General features: G+C 40.7%; 1 protein-coding gene across 1 annotated transcript in view; it reads right to left on the bottom strand.

Annotated features, from left to right (window-relative positions):
- The window catches only part of SLC6A19 (solute carrier family 6 (neutral amino acid transporter), member 19), a 22,529-nt gene extending 12,094 nt beyond the window's left edge, over positions 1 to 10,435 (bottom strand). The window contains exons 1-2 of the mRNA XM_010293491.1: positions 10,166 to 10,435; positions 1,465 to 1,605 (exon numbers count right to left, since the gene is read on the bottom strand). Coding sequence (XP_010291793.1) covers positions 1,465 to 1,605; positions 10,166 to 10,367 — 343 coding nt within the window. The 5' untranslated portion in view covers positions 10,368 to 10,435. The remainder of the gene's footprint in view (positions 1 to 1,464; positions 1,606 to 10,165) is intronic.
- Between the last annotated feature and the right edge of the window lie 7,167 nt (positions 10,436 to 17,602).

Below are 17,602 nucleotides of genomic sequence, written 5' to 3'. Positions count from 1 at the left end.
ATTTCCCTACTCTCCTCCCCACCCTAATTCCATAGTTTATAGCCTTTCCCCTCCCCTCTCTTAATTTCTGATGTAGGTTTAATCACTGCGAATTCATTATCTAAAGGTTGGACAGGTGAGTCCTACATAGATGTACAACCTAAAACTACTCAGGGACTGAAGCTGACACCCACTTAGGAGCCAACATTATGGGTGGACTAACTCCCTACAGACACTACACAATCCTGTTCACAGTCTCGTCTGCTGAAATCTAGGGAGTTGGTATGCTGGGACATGTAAATCTTGGCTGACTCGGGATTTTGCCTAAACGAGACCTGGATTATCTTTCCCTTCCACAGTGTCACTACAGAGGTCAACAGATGTGTTTGGCTAATCTTTGTAGTATAGGATGGATAGCTGCCCAGCAGGCACAGTCTGTGAAAAGGTGTGGGATTCAAGCTGGTATCTCTCCTTCTCCACTTGCTCCCAAGTAGTCAACCTCTGGTGACTTCTCTGGCAGACAGTAAACACTAATGATTAGCTCCTGAGGGCTTTCAGGTTCTGAAGAAGTTTGAAAAATTCCAGATGCAATGAACAAATATCTTTTGTAACTGATTTACAGATGCAGTGGATGCCAACAACAGTCCTAACTGGCTGTATTTCTTCCAAGAGTGTGGTAATCACGGAATAGCTGGGGTGGGAAGGGACCTCTGGAGGTCATCTTGCCAAACCCCCTGCTCAAGCAGGGCCACCTACAGCCAGTTGCCCAGGATCGTGTCCAGGCAGATTTTGAATATCTCTAAGGATGGGCACTCCACAACCTCTTTGGGCAACCTGTGCCAGTGCTTGGTCACCCTCCCAGTCTTTCCCGATGTTCAGGTGGTACCTCCTATGTTTCTTCTGTAATGAGGTATCTGTGGAGTTTTTAATGCTGTGTGCATCATGCTGCTTTTAATACCTTGTCAGATAGAGTGTTTGAATACTCAGAAGTCTAATACAGATGTGAAGAAGTATTTTCTGCAAAATACTGTCTCTGTGGCTTTTAGCATGGTACCTTTCTCAGATATAAGAAGGTAACATTACATGGAGCTGAATTCTGGTAGACCAGTTTAGAGAAAGATTCTACTATTATTTATACACAGAACAGTCACAGAACAAATTTTTGGCACACTTAAATGTTCATCCTAATGGTAAAAACAGCCAATATCATAATACAGAAAATATCTCTGAATCCTGAAGTTGGTCTCAAACTAGAGAAAGGTTTTAACAGGACCTACAGTACCTGGGAATGTAGACACAAAACTGTCACAGTGCCTTATCATGATTAGTGTTACCTATCAATGGAGAATTAGTGAGAAGGGAAAAGGAATATATCCTGGAACCTCTTATGGCACACCAAAATAAAATCCTGAAGCTTTGCTCTTAAGGTTATCCGTTCAGAGACTTGTCCTTTCTCAGGTGGCTTTTTGTAGCCTGTTCACTTACCAACCCCTTTCAAGGTAGGGTGAATAGAGCTCCAGACACCCACACTGCCTTTCCTCAGCCTTTGACCAATGGCAAACTCAAGATGAAGCAGGGGGATACCCTCCAGGACTAGCAAAATCAGGAAAGGGATCATGAAGGCTCCTGAAATGCATAAGAAAAGAAAGATGCTTCCCATCAATGAAGTACTACAATAAAGCACAAACTTCAGTTCTCAGGACTTCTGAAAAAGCAAGGGAGTTGTAAGTATACTTGTGGAAACCCTTCTCCAGTTTCTGAACAATGCTTTTGCCTGATTGCCCCAACAAGGGACTTCATTACATATGTGGTTTCAGGTAGGAATTCTTATTCTTCCCAAGAGACGAACATAAAGACAAATTATACACTCCCAAGGTTAAACTTTGAAGAAGCCACCTTTGGATTGCAGTTACTTTCCTGGAATGACTTCCTTTTTTTTGTCTGAAAAAGATTACGGTTTTTGTAATTGTGAATCATGCCAATTATGTAAGTTAGTTGAATGAACTAAGCAAGATGCCTCCAAAGATTGGGCAAGGAGCCTGGGCCTGTCTACATAAAATAACCAGTAACTTCCTAGCAACTGTGTTCAACAGCTTTTACGTTTGAGGAGAAGAGTATCTGAAGTTCAGCGTTCAAACCTTGTTCATTATGACAAGGCTGGTTATAACAGGTTTTTAAAATTAATTTTTTCCTGAATAAAGTGTACCTCAGACATGGAGATAGCATATAACACCACAGTGGAATACCAAAGTGCAGAGTCAAATGCTTGAAAATTGCTACATATTAGAATTACGGTTACCTGTCATTACAAAAAGTCTTTTACTTCCTAATCATAGGCAGTAAATAATCTAAGTGCATTAAAAAAATGCAAAACAGTATGTGAACAGTTCAGGTTTGGGTATTTGCTGACTTTTTCCTCACGTATGCAATAAAAATGACATAACAGTGAATGAGGAAACTTGACGAACGGAAACTATAGTTTTGAATTCAAAGCAGTTGAATGTTTTTTGGAAGAGCTGAACTGCATGATTTTCTGCTCCATGGAGTATGTTCCCGATACTGTCTACACCAGTGTTTTAGAAATGATCATTACTGCAAAGTCTTCATGTTCTGTGTACTTCAGTAAAATCTGCTAAAAACAATATTGTTGTATCAAGTGGCCATTACTATAACGAAATCGGCCGGCTATGCTTTTTGCTTTCCACTCCCATGGAATTCAAGTACTGCTAGTTACTCACCTGTCTTTCATTGACATTTTTAAGGTTTACTAATCAAAATCATCGGTTTTGAATATATAAAATGCTATTCAAAATGCTGAGCACTTTGAAAATGCACATGCCACACATCAAGTTAAATGACTAATCACTGATGCACCAGCAAATGTATTTTTTGTTGAAGCCAGTTGCCAAAGATAGCTGTATAGACAGGATATTCTCAGACTTCAGTAGAGTACGTCATTTAGCAACACAAAAACTTCTTACTAGAAATGTAACACTTTTCAAAATCAGTGTAGCTCATCTGGTATGCGTTAAAAACTAACTATCACTGTAAAAGCAGAGACTGACAAACTGAAGACGTTTCAAAAGAGAGAAGAATAGCTGACTTCGGATATATTTTTTATTAGTGAAAAACTGAAAGACTTGCTACGAACTGTTATTTGTAGAGATGTTTGCTAAACTTCCAACTCCACTGACTATTCCTTTCTTTCTTCTGTGTCAATATATCACCTTGGGAAATGGATAATATGGACATCATCACCAAAGAGGACAGTATTCCCTACTCCTCACATCTCAGCTACATTCCCTTTTCCAGAGACCATGCAGTCCGTGCAAGAACAAAACCCTTGTATTAGTGGCGAGCAGCTACCTGTTAGATCCAGGAGCCTCAAGCTTGTACTCACCTTGGAGGAAAGGCGTTATATTGTAATGCCAGAAAGGAACGAAGGATGGTGGTCCATCCTAGATTTGAGGAAACTGAACTCCTCTAGTTGCAAATTAAAATTTAGCACTGTGGTCTTAGCTATCATTACAAATGGTATCAGTGCCGAAAGGATCACTTCCTGACTTGTGTCTTTCTGAATATGTCTTTCCATTTCACAAGCATTTGAAACATATACGTTATATTTCAATTTTAAAGGGACTAAGTTATTCCCCTCTGTCTTCTCACCACTCCAGGAACTTCTACAAAATCACTGGTAGCAGGAGCTGCTAATGTCAGATGTAACGGGGCAGTCCTCTCTCCATGCCTTGTTGACTGGCTGCTGAAAGGCAACTACGCCAGAAATGGTGATGTACTCTTCAGCTGCCTGTGCCCCAGCATCATTGCTGACGATGCAGAAGTCTTACCCAACTCTGGCAGAGGTTCTGGGATTCGCCGTCAGACCCGGACGCTGCAAGGAACTGACTCTCTCTGTCCTTTCAGACGGTTTCTGACATTTCTAAAGGTTTGTCCCGTTTTGTCCGGATGGACTTGCTTAGCTGTGCTGGAACATGTACTGGAGTGCACATAAGGGCCCCCTTCATCTGATTAGTCATGCACTGCATGCATATTTGGCTTCAAAGAGTTTGTTCTCTACTGATACCCCACCCTATTCCCGTGAATAACACTTCTCCCATTTGTTTTATTCTTGCTTTCATAGAAAACAGGATTTTTGCAGTGTACACGATGAGTGCCCTCTCACTGTTGAGATCCGTCCCTCTACATCCAAATGGCTTCCTTCCTACATGGGAGTGTCAGTGGGACAACCTCCACACACAGAGCCTCCAGCCTTTCACAGAGACAAATTTACTTATTAATGCGTGGAGCTGCAAGCAGCTAGAAATATGTTGTGTGCTCCAACCTCATGTCAGGCAGTTTCCCTCTTGTCGCACTCTGTCCAGGAGCTCTCATGAGACTAAGATGAGATAAGGACAAGATAATTGTGTTTATACCAGCAATTTTTAGTTTCAGAGCATTCTCTCTGTTCTAAGCCCAAGACACCTCCTAAGAGTCTGCAACCTGACCCTACAGAGTTTGCATGGCTTCTCCATCTGGATCTTTTCTTTTTACCTCCCCTTTCAGATGCCGGATAGGTCTCTGCTGTACTGCAGTCTCACTTCTCTCTGGTAAAGCCCTTCCTCAGCAATGGTAGTCATTAAGTCCGGAAGATGGATCCGTCCAGCTACCTGATCCAAACTCCTCATTCGCACTCAGGGTAAGTCCTTGTCACCCTTTGAAATTCAACCTGCAGTGATTTTAGATGGTCTCTTGAAACTAAGAATGGACTGGCAGTTAGTTCTGCTAAGGTGCATTGCTTAACCATCTTTGCTCCCAATGAATACATGTCACTTTTTTTTCATCAGGTCACAGTGAGGTCGCTTAAGGCTTTGATTAGAAATTCTGTCCCTGGTCAAAGAACTTGTTGCGTAAGGAAATACATAACCTTTATAGTCCTTTCAGTCTATGACCACTTGTTTCTTATATCACATCTGTCAAAGAAAATACTTTTTTGGTAGTTACTGTCTCTGTTAGCAGAAGGGAGGGAAGATCAGGCTATTTATTTCCTGTGAAGGATTAGAAGCATTTCCTTTAGAAAGCATTCAAAGGTAGTCTCAACTTTTCACTTTCAGTAGAAAGCAGGCTGACTGATATTCTCATTTGGGCTCCATTTTTTCCATGCTGGAGACATTCTTGCAAACCTTAAATGCAAAGTGCACCTCCATTCCCACAGCTATAGCACTCTGGGTAGACATCATGCCTCACCCTCCAAGACAGTGAGATTCAGCAACAGCATTGTCCTGACACCGTAACTCTCCCTGTGACAGCACAGTGCATCAGAGGTGCTGCAAAACTCTCAGAATAGAACCATCTTCTGTGGTGGGCGTGCCACGAGCGCTCTATCTACCTCAGTTGATTTCCTGAGTTCTCAAGATGCTTACAGAGGTACCTTTATTAAGATGTCATAAAAGTCTTTAAGCATGACACATCTTTGACAGAGCAGTCAGATAAAAGGTACTCCATGACCCTCCTTGTGCAGCCACAGAAAGGGGAAAGGATGTCCTTCATGGAGCCATCTATCACACGAAAAGTGTGTGTGGTCCAACTGTGTGCTCACAGCTCCCCAGCTTCCTCGCTACCTTGGAATCACCGGGAAATAAATTCCAGGTTCTGCGATGGACACAAATGGAGAAGGTGGGTCTCTGTCCACCCCTTTCGTTATCACAGATGTGCAGTACATGGCGTGCGTATACACCTGCACTGCAGAATCTATACGCCTATGCAAACATATGACTAGAACATTTCTAGCTTGAAGGGCTAGCCTGATGAGTTAAAAATGCAGAGTGTGCCATGTCAGAACTGGACAAATAAGTAAAATTGCCTATATTTACCTGTGGGAATATTGGTATATTTTCAAGAGAAATAAAATGGCAGTTCTCAACTATGCATGCCAATTTTTTCTCTGTCTTGGGTTCTTCTTTTTCCAGGGTTCAATTCTAAAAGCCACCTCAGAAATCCAACTCTGCTATGTTTTCCATTTCTCTCAATTTCTCCCCAACCTTTCTGAAAGAAGCTATAATGGAAAAATAATTCATAATGACCCTGCAAAGCTGCTATCTGGGACATAAAAAAAAAATCAATGCTTTTTAAGCTGTTACAATTTAATGAACCTAACAAATAAACCAATGATCTGAAAATAAATGCTGTAGAGATGTATATAAACAATGAGTAATCTTCCAGTCTGAAAACCTTACAGCTGAGCTGTTAGATTCTCATCCTGTTTCAGTACTGTATTTCAGAACACATAATATTTGGTTTGAACATCTGTGTAGCTACCATTCTCGCTTTAATCTAGGAGTTTCTAATGTGAAATTGAAAAAATAATATTTTTTTATTACATAGTTCCTCATAAAGGGAAGACAGGTAGACTTCAGACGGTGATGGTTTCCTATATCATTATATTCTTAGACCTCAGCTGTTAGTGAGGGTACCAGAACCAGCGAGGAACTGCTGATGTCATTACTGTCACTTCATTCAGTGTGGCATGCACAGAGATGAAGAAGTTGTCCCTTACGCAGTGGCAAGGTGTATGGCAAACATATGCTAGCTGTAGACTTAAAGACTTTTTTTTTTAATCAATGGTTTAAACATTAAATATACATCCTCTTTTTTATACTACTCATCAGGGATGAAACAAAAATGTTTAACAGTTGATTAAATGACATGTGGCTCAATAAAGATCAAAGAAAAGCTATGTGTAATGTTAGAGATAGCTATCAAATGAAAGGACATTTCAGTCTCATTAAGCCAGTGAAAGCACTGAGGCAAACACCATAGCTTTTACATTGTGTGCGCATTGAAATCTAGTTTGCCTGTGGTGATGATGTATTTTACAACTTTTAAGACATGAAAAGGATAAAATGTGCTTTACTACATTTTACTGGGGTCAATATTCCATTTGTTAAAATATAAACTCATAATATATGACAACAAAAGTAAGTAAATTATGTAACCACTGATTTCTTTTTGTATATTTGGGTCTCACGGTGTTAAAACACTACCATAGTGTTGTGTTTAGGAAGAAGCAGCCCTCAAATAATTCCAGATTTACATTCAAACAACTGAAAATAAGAGTTATCTATAAACTCGTCGTTCCTAACTACCTTCACTACAGTCAATTTGAAGAGAAAAAGTCCACCTTCCTTGAAGTCCAAGTACTACAAGGGTAAATTTCATACTTCACTATAGTCTGTTTATGTTTTGTGAGGGATATAAAATGTGCAAACACCGATTCACAAAGTAGGTGGACATCCAACCTCATTTGGAAGTGTCCTCACTGAAATACTGACTGTCTACACCCTTGCTACCAGACCTCACCTGTACTAAATGACTCCAAATGTTCATTCATATAACTCATATTTCAAAAAGAAAGAAGATAGCAAAGACAACTTTTTTCTTAAGGTAGTCTATGCAACCTCGATTCTGCATGCACCTTATGAGACAACCTTTTATTATGTGATCACATAGGACTTTTTCTCATGCTCTGCAGATATTTGCTGTATTTTTTTCTATCTCTTAATGCACAGCCATAAGCCAGCATTAGATCCAAAGGGAGCTTTAGGACTCTATAAAATAATCGTGTGAGGGACAGACTGAGGAGCAGCATAATCCCCACCTCCAGCGCAAGAGAGCAGCAGCAGGGATTCCCGCTGCTCTGCACCCAGGATTCAGTGAAGACTTATCTTGAGGACACAAAGTGTGAAGACATACACCATCCAGGGTAAAGGCACTGGACAGACTAGGGAGAATGGAGCTTCCTCAGCGCACTCATGAGTGTGGTGTATGCTTTGTATTGGTTAACTTGGAAGAAGGTGCATAACGCTTTAGTTTTCTCCGACTCTGTTATAGAGACACATCTGTGTCCCTGAGTGGGCCACCCAAGTGCAAAGATGAATGAATCATCCTGGCCACCATGTTGAGTAGCAAAGACTAAGGCAAACCTTGTCAAAATGGCTAGTAAACACGTATTTCCAACTGGAGGTAGCTGAAGCCAGAATTAAGAGTGTCTGGGCAATCAAAGACGATGCAGCGTGCTGCATCTATTGGGTGTTTGCTATGCTGTGAACATGGCTGAACGGGGATTAGAGATGCAGAAGCCAGAAGATCTCATGAGGTACAAAATATCTCAACACCAAAATGTCTTCCGAAATAAGAACTTCAAGATCTGTTTTCACAATATGGGTAGTCACATGTTCAAATTCAAAGGCATCCATACAAAGAAGAGCAAAAGCCATTATTTTTTTTTTTCTGATGGAAGAGAGAAGTTGGAGAACAGGTGCTGTAATGAGAGGACGGCAGTGGTGGCAGGAGTTGATTTAGACCTACCAGAAGAGGCTGAGATGCACCGTACAGCAGGGAAGGAGGACGGGTTGCACAACAGGTCTCCACCCTCACGTGTGATGAAGTTAAGGAGTCCTTTCTAGGAAGCCACGGGAAGGCATTGCTGCTCACTCTCAGGTATTGATATGAGTCACAGCATTAGGTGTTATGCAGAAGAGTCGATAGAGAAAGTAGCAGGTCTGGCTACAGGGATATATATCTGTACAGCAGTTCTAAGCCCAGAGCCAGCTACGTCGTTTCTTTGCTATGTGCTGCCTTTCAGCTTCTGCCTAAAATGTGAGTGAGAGAGTCCCAGAGAAGCAAGAAGCTGAGCATAACTGTTGTTACTGTTCCTGAGCAAGGACAAGCCACAGGATGATGAGAAAGAAAAATAATTGCTGCCAAAAAATAAATTAAAACAGAGTACTGACAGCCACACACAAGCAATTCGTAAATCTTCACTGACATCAGTCAGAAAACCATGATCCATAACAAGTTCTTTGCGTTTGTTGGATGTTCGTTTTTCAGCTGCATTTCATATGGCTAGAACACGAGGGAAAGCAAAAATAGACAGAAAAGCAGGAAAGTGCCTATAAGTCAACCCTGGGAAACAGGGCAGGTCCACTTTCTAAGACTAAGTAGAAGAACCTGAGAAGCCAATGAGTGCCATGAATTTTGGAGAAATCCATCCACTTTTTCAAATTAAAATTGTCACACATGGAAAGGACTTTATGATTTTTTTGTGTGTGTCTTGTAACTTTTTTGTTACAAGAGTTGGCTGTGCTGCAAATGACCTTCAGCTTGCACTGCAAACTCTAAACACCAGCCCATGTGAGAAAAATCTTAACGTTGAAAGCATCTCTTCTTGCAACTGAGTCATCTGTTGTTAAACATCCCTGAGTTTGTACCAGCAGCTCCCCACAGAGCCGTCCTTGGTCCCTACTCTAATGAGGAGGAGCAATTTTTAAACATCTCACTGTACATTTAATGAAAATTACTTTGAAACACTGTTCCTTAAGCCAAAGATTTTCTTCCAAGATCAAACACCACAGAGGAACAAATGTTTTTTACAAAAATCCCAGAATGAAATGCAGATAAAAAGTAGATAGCGGGCAGAAAATGCTGTTCGAAAATGAGAAATTTATGTTGTCGTATAATATTTAAGTAATGGTCCAGCTCAAGATCATTTTTAAAAACAAACAGCAAAACAGTGAATCAAAATTTTTAATATAGTCATTCAGTACTAACCTGAACACTAAGGAGTCACAGTAAATTATGTGGTAAATATCATACATTTGGCTTTTAAATGACTTAATAACACCAACTGCTAAAAATATATTCTTAACTACTTTCACGCTGTTAGTCCTGTCATAAATTACACATACGCTGACCTGACAGCTGATACACAGATCCGTCCAAAACCAACGAAAACCCTATTATGAAAAGATCATTTGGACCTGTGATCAGAATCATACTCCCAAGTAGTTTATTAAATATTTTAAAATATACATTATATATATTTATGTATGTAAAGTAACATTAGTTTTCGATGGAGAAAATATACTATGTACATGACAGCGCAAGACTGATTTGATCAATCCTGTGTCCCAAAATAAAAACAGTCCTGTCCTTTTCTTCCATCACTAACATGACTTCAGTGGATGTTCACAACCTGTGAAACAACCTTCTCCATTAGACAGTCTTCTAAAGACGAACATCACTGTTCTTGCAGGAACTGACCAGTTCTAAACATATTCCATTATTTGCTTCCCAAAAGAGAGATTAAACCTAGCTTACAGCCAAAGTTAGTTAAGATATAGTAAAGACATACCTCCTCCGTGGCTCTGACAGAGATATGGAAACCGCCACACATTTCCTAAGCCCACACAAAACCCTACACACGTCAGCATATACTGAGCCTTGTTATCCCATTTTGGTCTGGAGTCTGCCTCTTCTTTCTCAAGGACCTCAAGTTCTGCATGGGAAGGTATCCTGTCCTCCAGGCCAGGGTTGGGCAACTGTAGCTTCACCATATTTTAAATTTCCTGATTGAATACACTGCCCCAGTGAGGAGATAAGGAAACAGGCAGCTAGTTAGAAATCTGCGCAAAAAGAGAATATCTATTTGCTGTCTTCAGCTATATATAGTGAACCTTTGGCACTAAACTTGAAAGTGCAGGCTTGTGGTAAAAAGAAGCGTCAGCAAATCATTCGATTGGCCAAGTCAGCTCTGACACTTATTAATGCTTTATCTGTCAAGGTTTTATGGAACAGTCTGTTCATCTAGTAGAAGACATTGATTTCAGCTAATGTAATTCAGGAGATAATTTGGCTATAAACTATAATCACCTACAAGGTTATGAAACACCCCCTGCCACTCCCCTGTTTAAACTCACTTAAATACATATATAGCCCTAGAAAATACGGAGTAAAAAGATTCCACTGGCCTCAGACTGAATATAGATGTTTCATACAATTTTTTATCAGGAAGATAAGCTGCTTGTGAGTGACTGTCACATTCAGTTTCCCACAGCGTATGCTTACAAATCTGTGTGTTTCATGGCAATTACCGAAACAAGTTCTTCCTTCTCTGCAAGAGATCTTACTCTACTAAATGCTCTGACAAAAAGGATGGAGAATGAAAAGGATTATAAAATCTGACCTTTAAAGTCATAAGCGTAATCTGCTTACCCTAATGCCTCTAATCATTACAGAACAAGGTCTGAAGAACATAACATAACATAACAAACATAACATAATGTAACATCTTTCTTGTAAATGGGCTTGAAATCAAAGGTCCCTTCATCATTTCAATGACCCTATGATACACTAGTCAAAAATAAGAGAGACACGTTGGTTAACAAATACCACAGATATTACTCACATCCTCATTCTTTCAGTACAATCATAACAAGACTGTTCTGTTTGTACCTCAGTGTTATCAAAAGGTAAGTACTTGCCACTGAAAACTACATATAAAATCTAACACAGTATATGTCATAAGAAAGAATTTTGTCAGCTAAGCCCTACAGGCTCATGGCATACAATGATACAGGGTGCTCAAACATAAAGAACTAGAAGGGATCTTGTAAGTCCATCCCCTGCCAAAGAAGGTGAACGCATCGCAGCATCCCTTTGCAACCTTATCATGTTGATTGAAAATTGGTTTTTTTTGTACTCCGTATTCCTAAAAGGCTGGTCTAGAATTTCAGTCCTCTTATGTGCTGAAGGCTGTTCATTATCTCTTGAATAGAAAAGTTACAAAAAAGGTCTTCATTCTTGACATGGGCAACTGTATACACTAGCCTAGATGGATTTTCCCTGTGCCTTGTAATCTAGTATTAATATTTCTCTAGCTTGACTTGAAATACCTCCATCAGTCTGCCTAATGATAGCACTTGCCTTTTTCATGACCCTTGTCAATCCTGTGGATGAGCTGTCTCCTGATTAACCACTGAATCAATGCCTTTCTTCTCCTTTGGCGGTTCCAACTAAGGATTTCCTAGCTTGCAGCAAAACTTCTTTTTCTAAGTTATCAAAAGCATATTTTAAATTTCACCCTGTTTCTGCTACTCCACTACATTGAGCTACTCAGTTCTTCCTGAATGATACTTTTTCAGCGTTCACAATACTTCTGAGATTGTGTCATGAGTATTTCACTAACATGCTACTATTTTTTGTCCTCAGTCATTAGTGGAAGAATGACAAAAGACTGTTCCTAAAATGATCCCTGAGGAACTGTGTTAGTAACCTCCCCCTAGACCACCATTTCTGCTTTCAGCACAGCTTACCATCATCATCAGATCTTTACATAGTTCTTTGCTCACATTATATCTCCTATTTAGTTCAGTTAATGCATCCAGTTGTGGTCAAGTGGCAACTGGTCTACTGAAGTCCAAAAAGACTACATTTACTGTACTCCCCTTGTCTAGAAAAATCAATTTTCACTTATAAGTGGTAATAGAGAACTTCCAAATTGCAGCTCTTCAACTTCCAATTTTGCACAAAGATGTTGACCTATTGGTCAATAGCAACAAAACACACGGTTCAGGAGCTCACAGCTCATCTGGGTTATTATTCTGCCTCCTGACTCACGGGAAGATAATCCTAATATTCATGTTGTAGGGAATATGAGGCAGTAATAAAGATCAGGCAGAAGATAAATAGGAAAACTCAACATCCTCCCCATAATATTTCTACATTCCCTGACTTGTAGGCTTTAGTTCTAAATCTTTGCAAATTCATCTGTAGAACCTCTTTCAATAACTGAATCAGATCGTGATTACATGCTGTCCGCACAACATATCTTACAGCTACAATCTAATGACTCAATGTAATCAGAAATCTTTGACAATCAAGATTCTGAATAGGATTTATTGAACCTAAAGTAGCTTGTTTCTCTTTAAGCACAGTTCAAGCTGACAGGGAAGGAATGGATGTAGATTCCTTCGGAAATCAAATTATATGAGGACAAACTGATAGGATATGAAATAAATTCACACTTTGTTAGGATGATCTCTTTGCTAAGTTTCATGGGCAAGCAGTTTCTATCAGGATCCAAAACTACATTCCAGATTGCTTTCTACTGAATAAATCCAAAAATGTCTTTCCAGAGAAGTTTATCTTACTTCGGTAATGCCAGGTTCCAGTGGTTGTTAGTTATCTATCAGTTGTTAAAATATTTGCAGAAAGAAATATGCTGGTATAGCAGCTAGCTCAAATTTCTTTATCAGTGTAATTGCATGGCTAATGACCTTGGAAGTCACAGCACCTTTTTCTGAAGGTCCTGCGGTAGCAATGAAACCAGCTCAAACATGACCTGCAATTGCATGGAGGGGTTGTCTATATTGCCACCCTGTGGACTTGAACAAACAAGTTGGGGCTGCTCTGCAGTAGTCACAATCACTTGCCCATTCCACAGAGCCCTTTCCTTTGCTGTAAGGTAAACTTCTCCTTCAAGTAAGGCAAGGTTTAGGTCTGGCACGTCCCACAGGGTTTGCTACGGCTAATAAACCTCTATGAAATCAATCCTTTCACAATATAGGCTGCTAAACAAGACATGTTTTGCAAATTGCTAAATATAAATGCAGGAGAAAATGGGTCTTATATTTAGATTGGATTGCTTGTGTTAAAACATTTCTAATGACACTTTTTTTTTTGTCTACTACCCCTGTATTTTTAATGCACTATTTTTTTCAAAAGTTAAAAGAGTTTATACAAAACAGTAGAGCAACTTGTTCTTAAGTAACTCGCAATTTTGCAAAAACTTGATTAAAAAGGAAACATTCCCTTTCTAGAAGTCATATATTTTACTGGAATAAACACAGATAAACATTTGTGGAAGAATATGGGCATATTCCTTTTCTCAGATGAAAATGTCTTTCATCTTGCAGGATGATGAAGATGTTAGGACAATATGAGAGGGGTAAAGAAACTTTACTGTTTCTTTAAACAGTAAAGGAAAGAAATGTCAGTAGAAGGATATTGAGCATGTAAATCAAGACAACAGCAAGGATGGAGCTGCTTGCTCCCCCTTTGTCGGGGCATGGTGTGGTACACACCTGGGTTGAGGGGCTCCTGGCTATGGGCAATCTCCAACATGTCTGTGGTAGCCTGGGCTCCACGGGGACTGTCCCTGATTGGGAAACAAGCCCTCCTGCCCTGAGGTGCAAGTGGGGCCCTACATCTTCTCCCAGGCTGACCACCTAGCAGCCACTCCTACTTCTCACCTTGCAGGGGTCTCTCTTTGTGGTGGCACGGGTACTGCTGGGCCAGCAGAGCTCACTTGCCCCCAGGAAGCCATCCCCGCATGGAGAAGGACAGGTTCTTCTCTCCCGTGAATGAGCTGAGTTGACTGACTAAAGGACTTGGCTGAAGAACCTTTCTTCTTCTGCCCTCCACCATGGGCTAGAGGCAACTGCAATGGGGGAACCTCTTCTGGCTGGATCCTGTGAAGGGGAGGACAAGGAGCAACCACTAAGATAGGGCAGGGGCCTGTTCTTTAAGAAACCCAATTCCTTTCATGTAAAGCCATTGAGAAAAGCAGAGAGCAGCAGTAATATATGTGGTTTGCATCCAGTCATAGTTTCAGGAATGAAACACAATATGGTCCTTTCCTTGTGATCCCATCATCCCTGGTATGACATAGGATAAGTCTGTAACTCTCCAAACATTTTCAGAGTGACATTTACAGAGCGTTGCAGCTAAAGGCAATTAATCATAATCACCAAGTTTGTTCTCTAATCTTGCCTTACCATGCTATTAGGATTAACTACATTATTTTCTGACCCTTTTTAGTACTGATGTGAAATCTCTTACTTTACTGATACTCTAGCAATATCTCACCAGCATTGATCATATTTTTTTCAGTCAGCTTCTACTTTGTAGTCAAAGCAATATATATGGCAATCACAATTACTTTTGTTTGTGTGATAAGACTAAAACAGGAAAAGATGGAAATTCAAAGATGGTGGTAACTATACAGACAAATGTCTAAAGCACAGGATTCTCTTTTGGAAGCTGTCCTGGTTTTGGCTAGGATAGAGTTAATTTTCTTCCTGGTAGCTGGTATAGGGTTTGGATTTAGTATGAGAATCATGTTGATAACATACTGATGTTTTTAGTTGTTGTTAAGTAGTTGTAGTGCTTATACTAAGTCAAGGACTTCTCAGCTCCCCATGCTCTGCCAGCTGGGAGGTGCACAAGAAGCTGGGAGGGGGCACAGCCAGGACAGCTGACCAAACAGATATACCCTACCCCATATAACGTCATGCTCAGTATATAAAACTGGAGTTGGCTGGGAGGTGGGAATCAATTCTTGGGGACGGGCTATTGATCCCTGGGTGGTGAGCAATTGTTGCATTGTGCATCACTTGGTGTTGTATATTCCATTATTATTGTTATTGTTATTGTTATTTCCCCTTCCTTTGCTGTACTATGAAACTGTTTTTATCTCAACCCACGAGGTTTTTTTCCAATTGTCTCCCCATCCCACCTAGGCAGGGGGAGGCGAGCAAGCAGCTGCATGGTACTTAGTTGCCAGCTGGGGCTAAACCATGACAAAAGCATGAAGTGGCAAAGATGCAATAAAACTGAAGAAGAAGAAGAAGAAGAAGAAGAAGAAGAAGAAGAAGAAGAAGAAGAAGAAGAAGAAGAAAATAATAATTCAGAGGTTAAATAAAATGCTCCCTGACAGCCTGACCCTGGCAAAATCTGTTTGGACCATCTTTTAAAATATGCAGAGAAAACACAAAATCCTTTTATGAGCTGCCAATGGGCAAAATCCTTGACCAGCTGCTCAAAGAGGGAGCACTGGACCCCACGCTCAGGAGGAGACTGAAAATCCCCAGCCTAGGGGACACTAATGATCATATTGGAACAAGAGATACACAGGCAAAATGTTTCAGAGTTGCTTAGTTTTAAGGCTAATAATCAACGGCAGGTGGTTATGGAGTTTACCTTGCCAAGAAATGCACTGTAGATGTTTAACTTGATCTAAGTTTTATGCTCTGTTGTTCTCAAACTCTACCTGATAAGGAACCAAAAGACATAGCTTCTCAGCTGGCATGATTTGATTTCTCGTGTTTGTACTTCAAGGCTGCTGCTGTCAGCCCACAGCAGTTCAAGCAGGGATACCTTGAAGGCTTTGAAGAAGTCCAATAAACTTTGGAGGCTAATTCTCGTTCCATGCGATTGTAAACTTCTCCAGATGGGAGAGAAGTCCTTTTGTGCCAGCAAGTATCACTGCAGAGGAGAAACAGGACAACAATGAGATGTCATTGAAACTCTGTCTCAGGCCATTGGGAATGCAATAGAGGTAGGATGTCATATACAATGACTTCCACAAGCATCCTGTTCTGGAGTGTTTTTATGGTGTCAGGGAATTTCCTTCAGCAATCTGACATGCCAAGACCTTGCCAGTCCATGTTTACTGTGGAAGTAGCAGTGTCCTTAGCCACAAAAGAATTAAAGGGAACAAGCTATGAACATCATGTCTGCTGTAGTTCATCCAGAACTGAGCTGACACGGATGCCTATGTGGCACATTTCTCCTTTTTCTGTTCCAGAAATAGGCACAAACTTCATTTTTGTATATACTGGTAGTTTGTGTAATACTTACTTCAGCTTTGCATATAAATATTTCACTGAAGTAATATCAGCTCCAGCAGCATCATCCTTCTTCCTTGTTTTGTTCTTCTCGTTGACACCAGGGAGGGAGTTGTGTTGTCCTTAATGTTGCACTGCATACATTCAGAAGATCCCCAAAATACTGCATTCACCTTTGAAGAACATATTTCATCTTTAGAATCAGTTTGCGGAGGAACTACAGGTAAGGTCCACAGGTGTAGAAATCCTTCTGTCAGCAGCATCAAATCATATGATCACATGATGGCCAGCATGCCCTTAAATTTCTTAGCCACTGAAGTGCTATTGCTTGCATCTTTCTTACCACACGCACCACTTCTCCAGCAGGCAGCAGAACATGTTGACAATTGTAAGCTGTTGCTTGCCATGTTCATGAAGGAATAAAGTGTTCTTTAATCAAGATTGTTTCTGTTGTCTTTTCCAGCGCTGCAGCACACAATGAGATGCTAATAGGTTGCTGCACTACATCCAACGCCTGCATGCCACCTTTGCATGGCTGTCTACCGCAACACCCACTTCAGTGGAGACAAGTTCATTCTGTCTTGGTCACCAAACACTATGTTTTTTCTCATTTTTCTTGTTGTTATGCTCCGTTCGTGTTTGGACCAGAGACCTCCGACCGTGTAGCATCAGAGATGCGCTGCAGAGGAGCTCATGGGAACAGAAGGTGCGGCTGAGGCTGCTGGCTAGAAGAGCCATTGGCCACCAGGGGGGGGTAGTATTTAATAATAAGAAGCACCACTCGCTTTAGATGAGCTTTTTGTTCTGATCGATTGTGTAAATCAGGTTTAGAAGTGAGGTGTCTCAGAAATACAAGCCCGCAGGAGCAGTCATAGAGAGAAGGGTGAAGAAGCGTTTTTCCAGCAGCTGGATGGCTCAGGCTGGGATCAGACTGGAGCACAGGGCTGTTTGAGGTGCATGAGAGCAAAGGGCCATCATGGCAGGTCTCACAATCCCTCTGCGCTCTTCAAACTCTTCCACGAACTTTTTGTTTCCAGAGGCACCATATAGTTTCAGTTGTTTGGTTGTTGCCGTTAGTACTGTATACAGTAGCTACCACTTTCAAGGCTGTTTTACCAGTAATGTTTCGTCTTTTCACTTTCTTTGATGACTACCCATAATGT

Source organism: Phaethon lepturus, unplaced genomic scaffold, assembly GCF_000687285.1.
Source record: "Phaethon lepturus isolate BGI_N335 unplaced genomic scaffold, ASM68728v1 scaffold13608, whole genome shotgun sequence".
Taxonomy (NCBI): domain Eukaryota; kingdom Metazoa; phylum Chordata; class Aves; order Phaethontiformes; family Phaethontidae; genus Phaethon; species Phaethon lepturus.
This window is presented reverse-complemented; position numbering and strand designations above follow the sequence as displayed.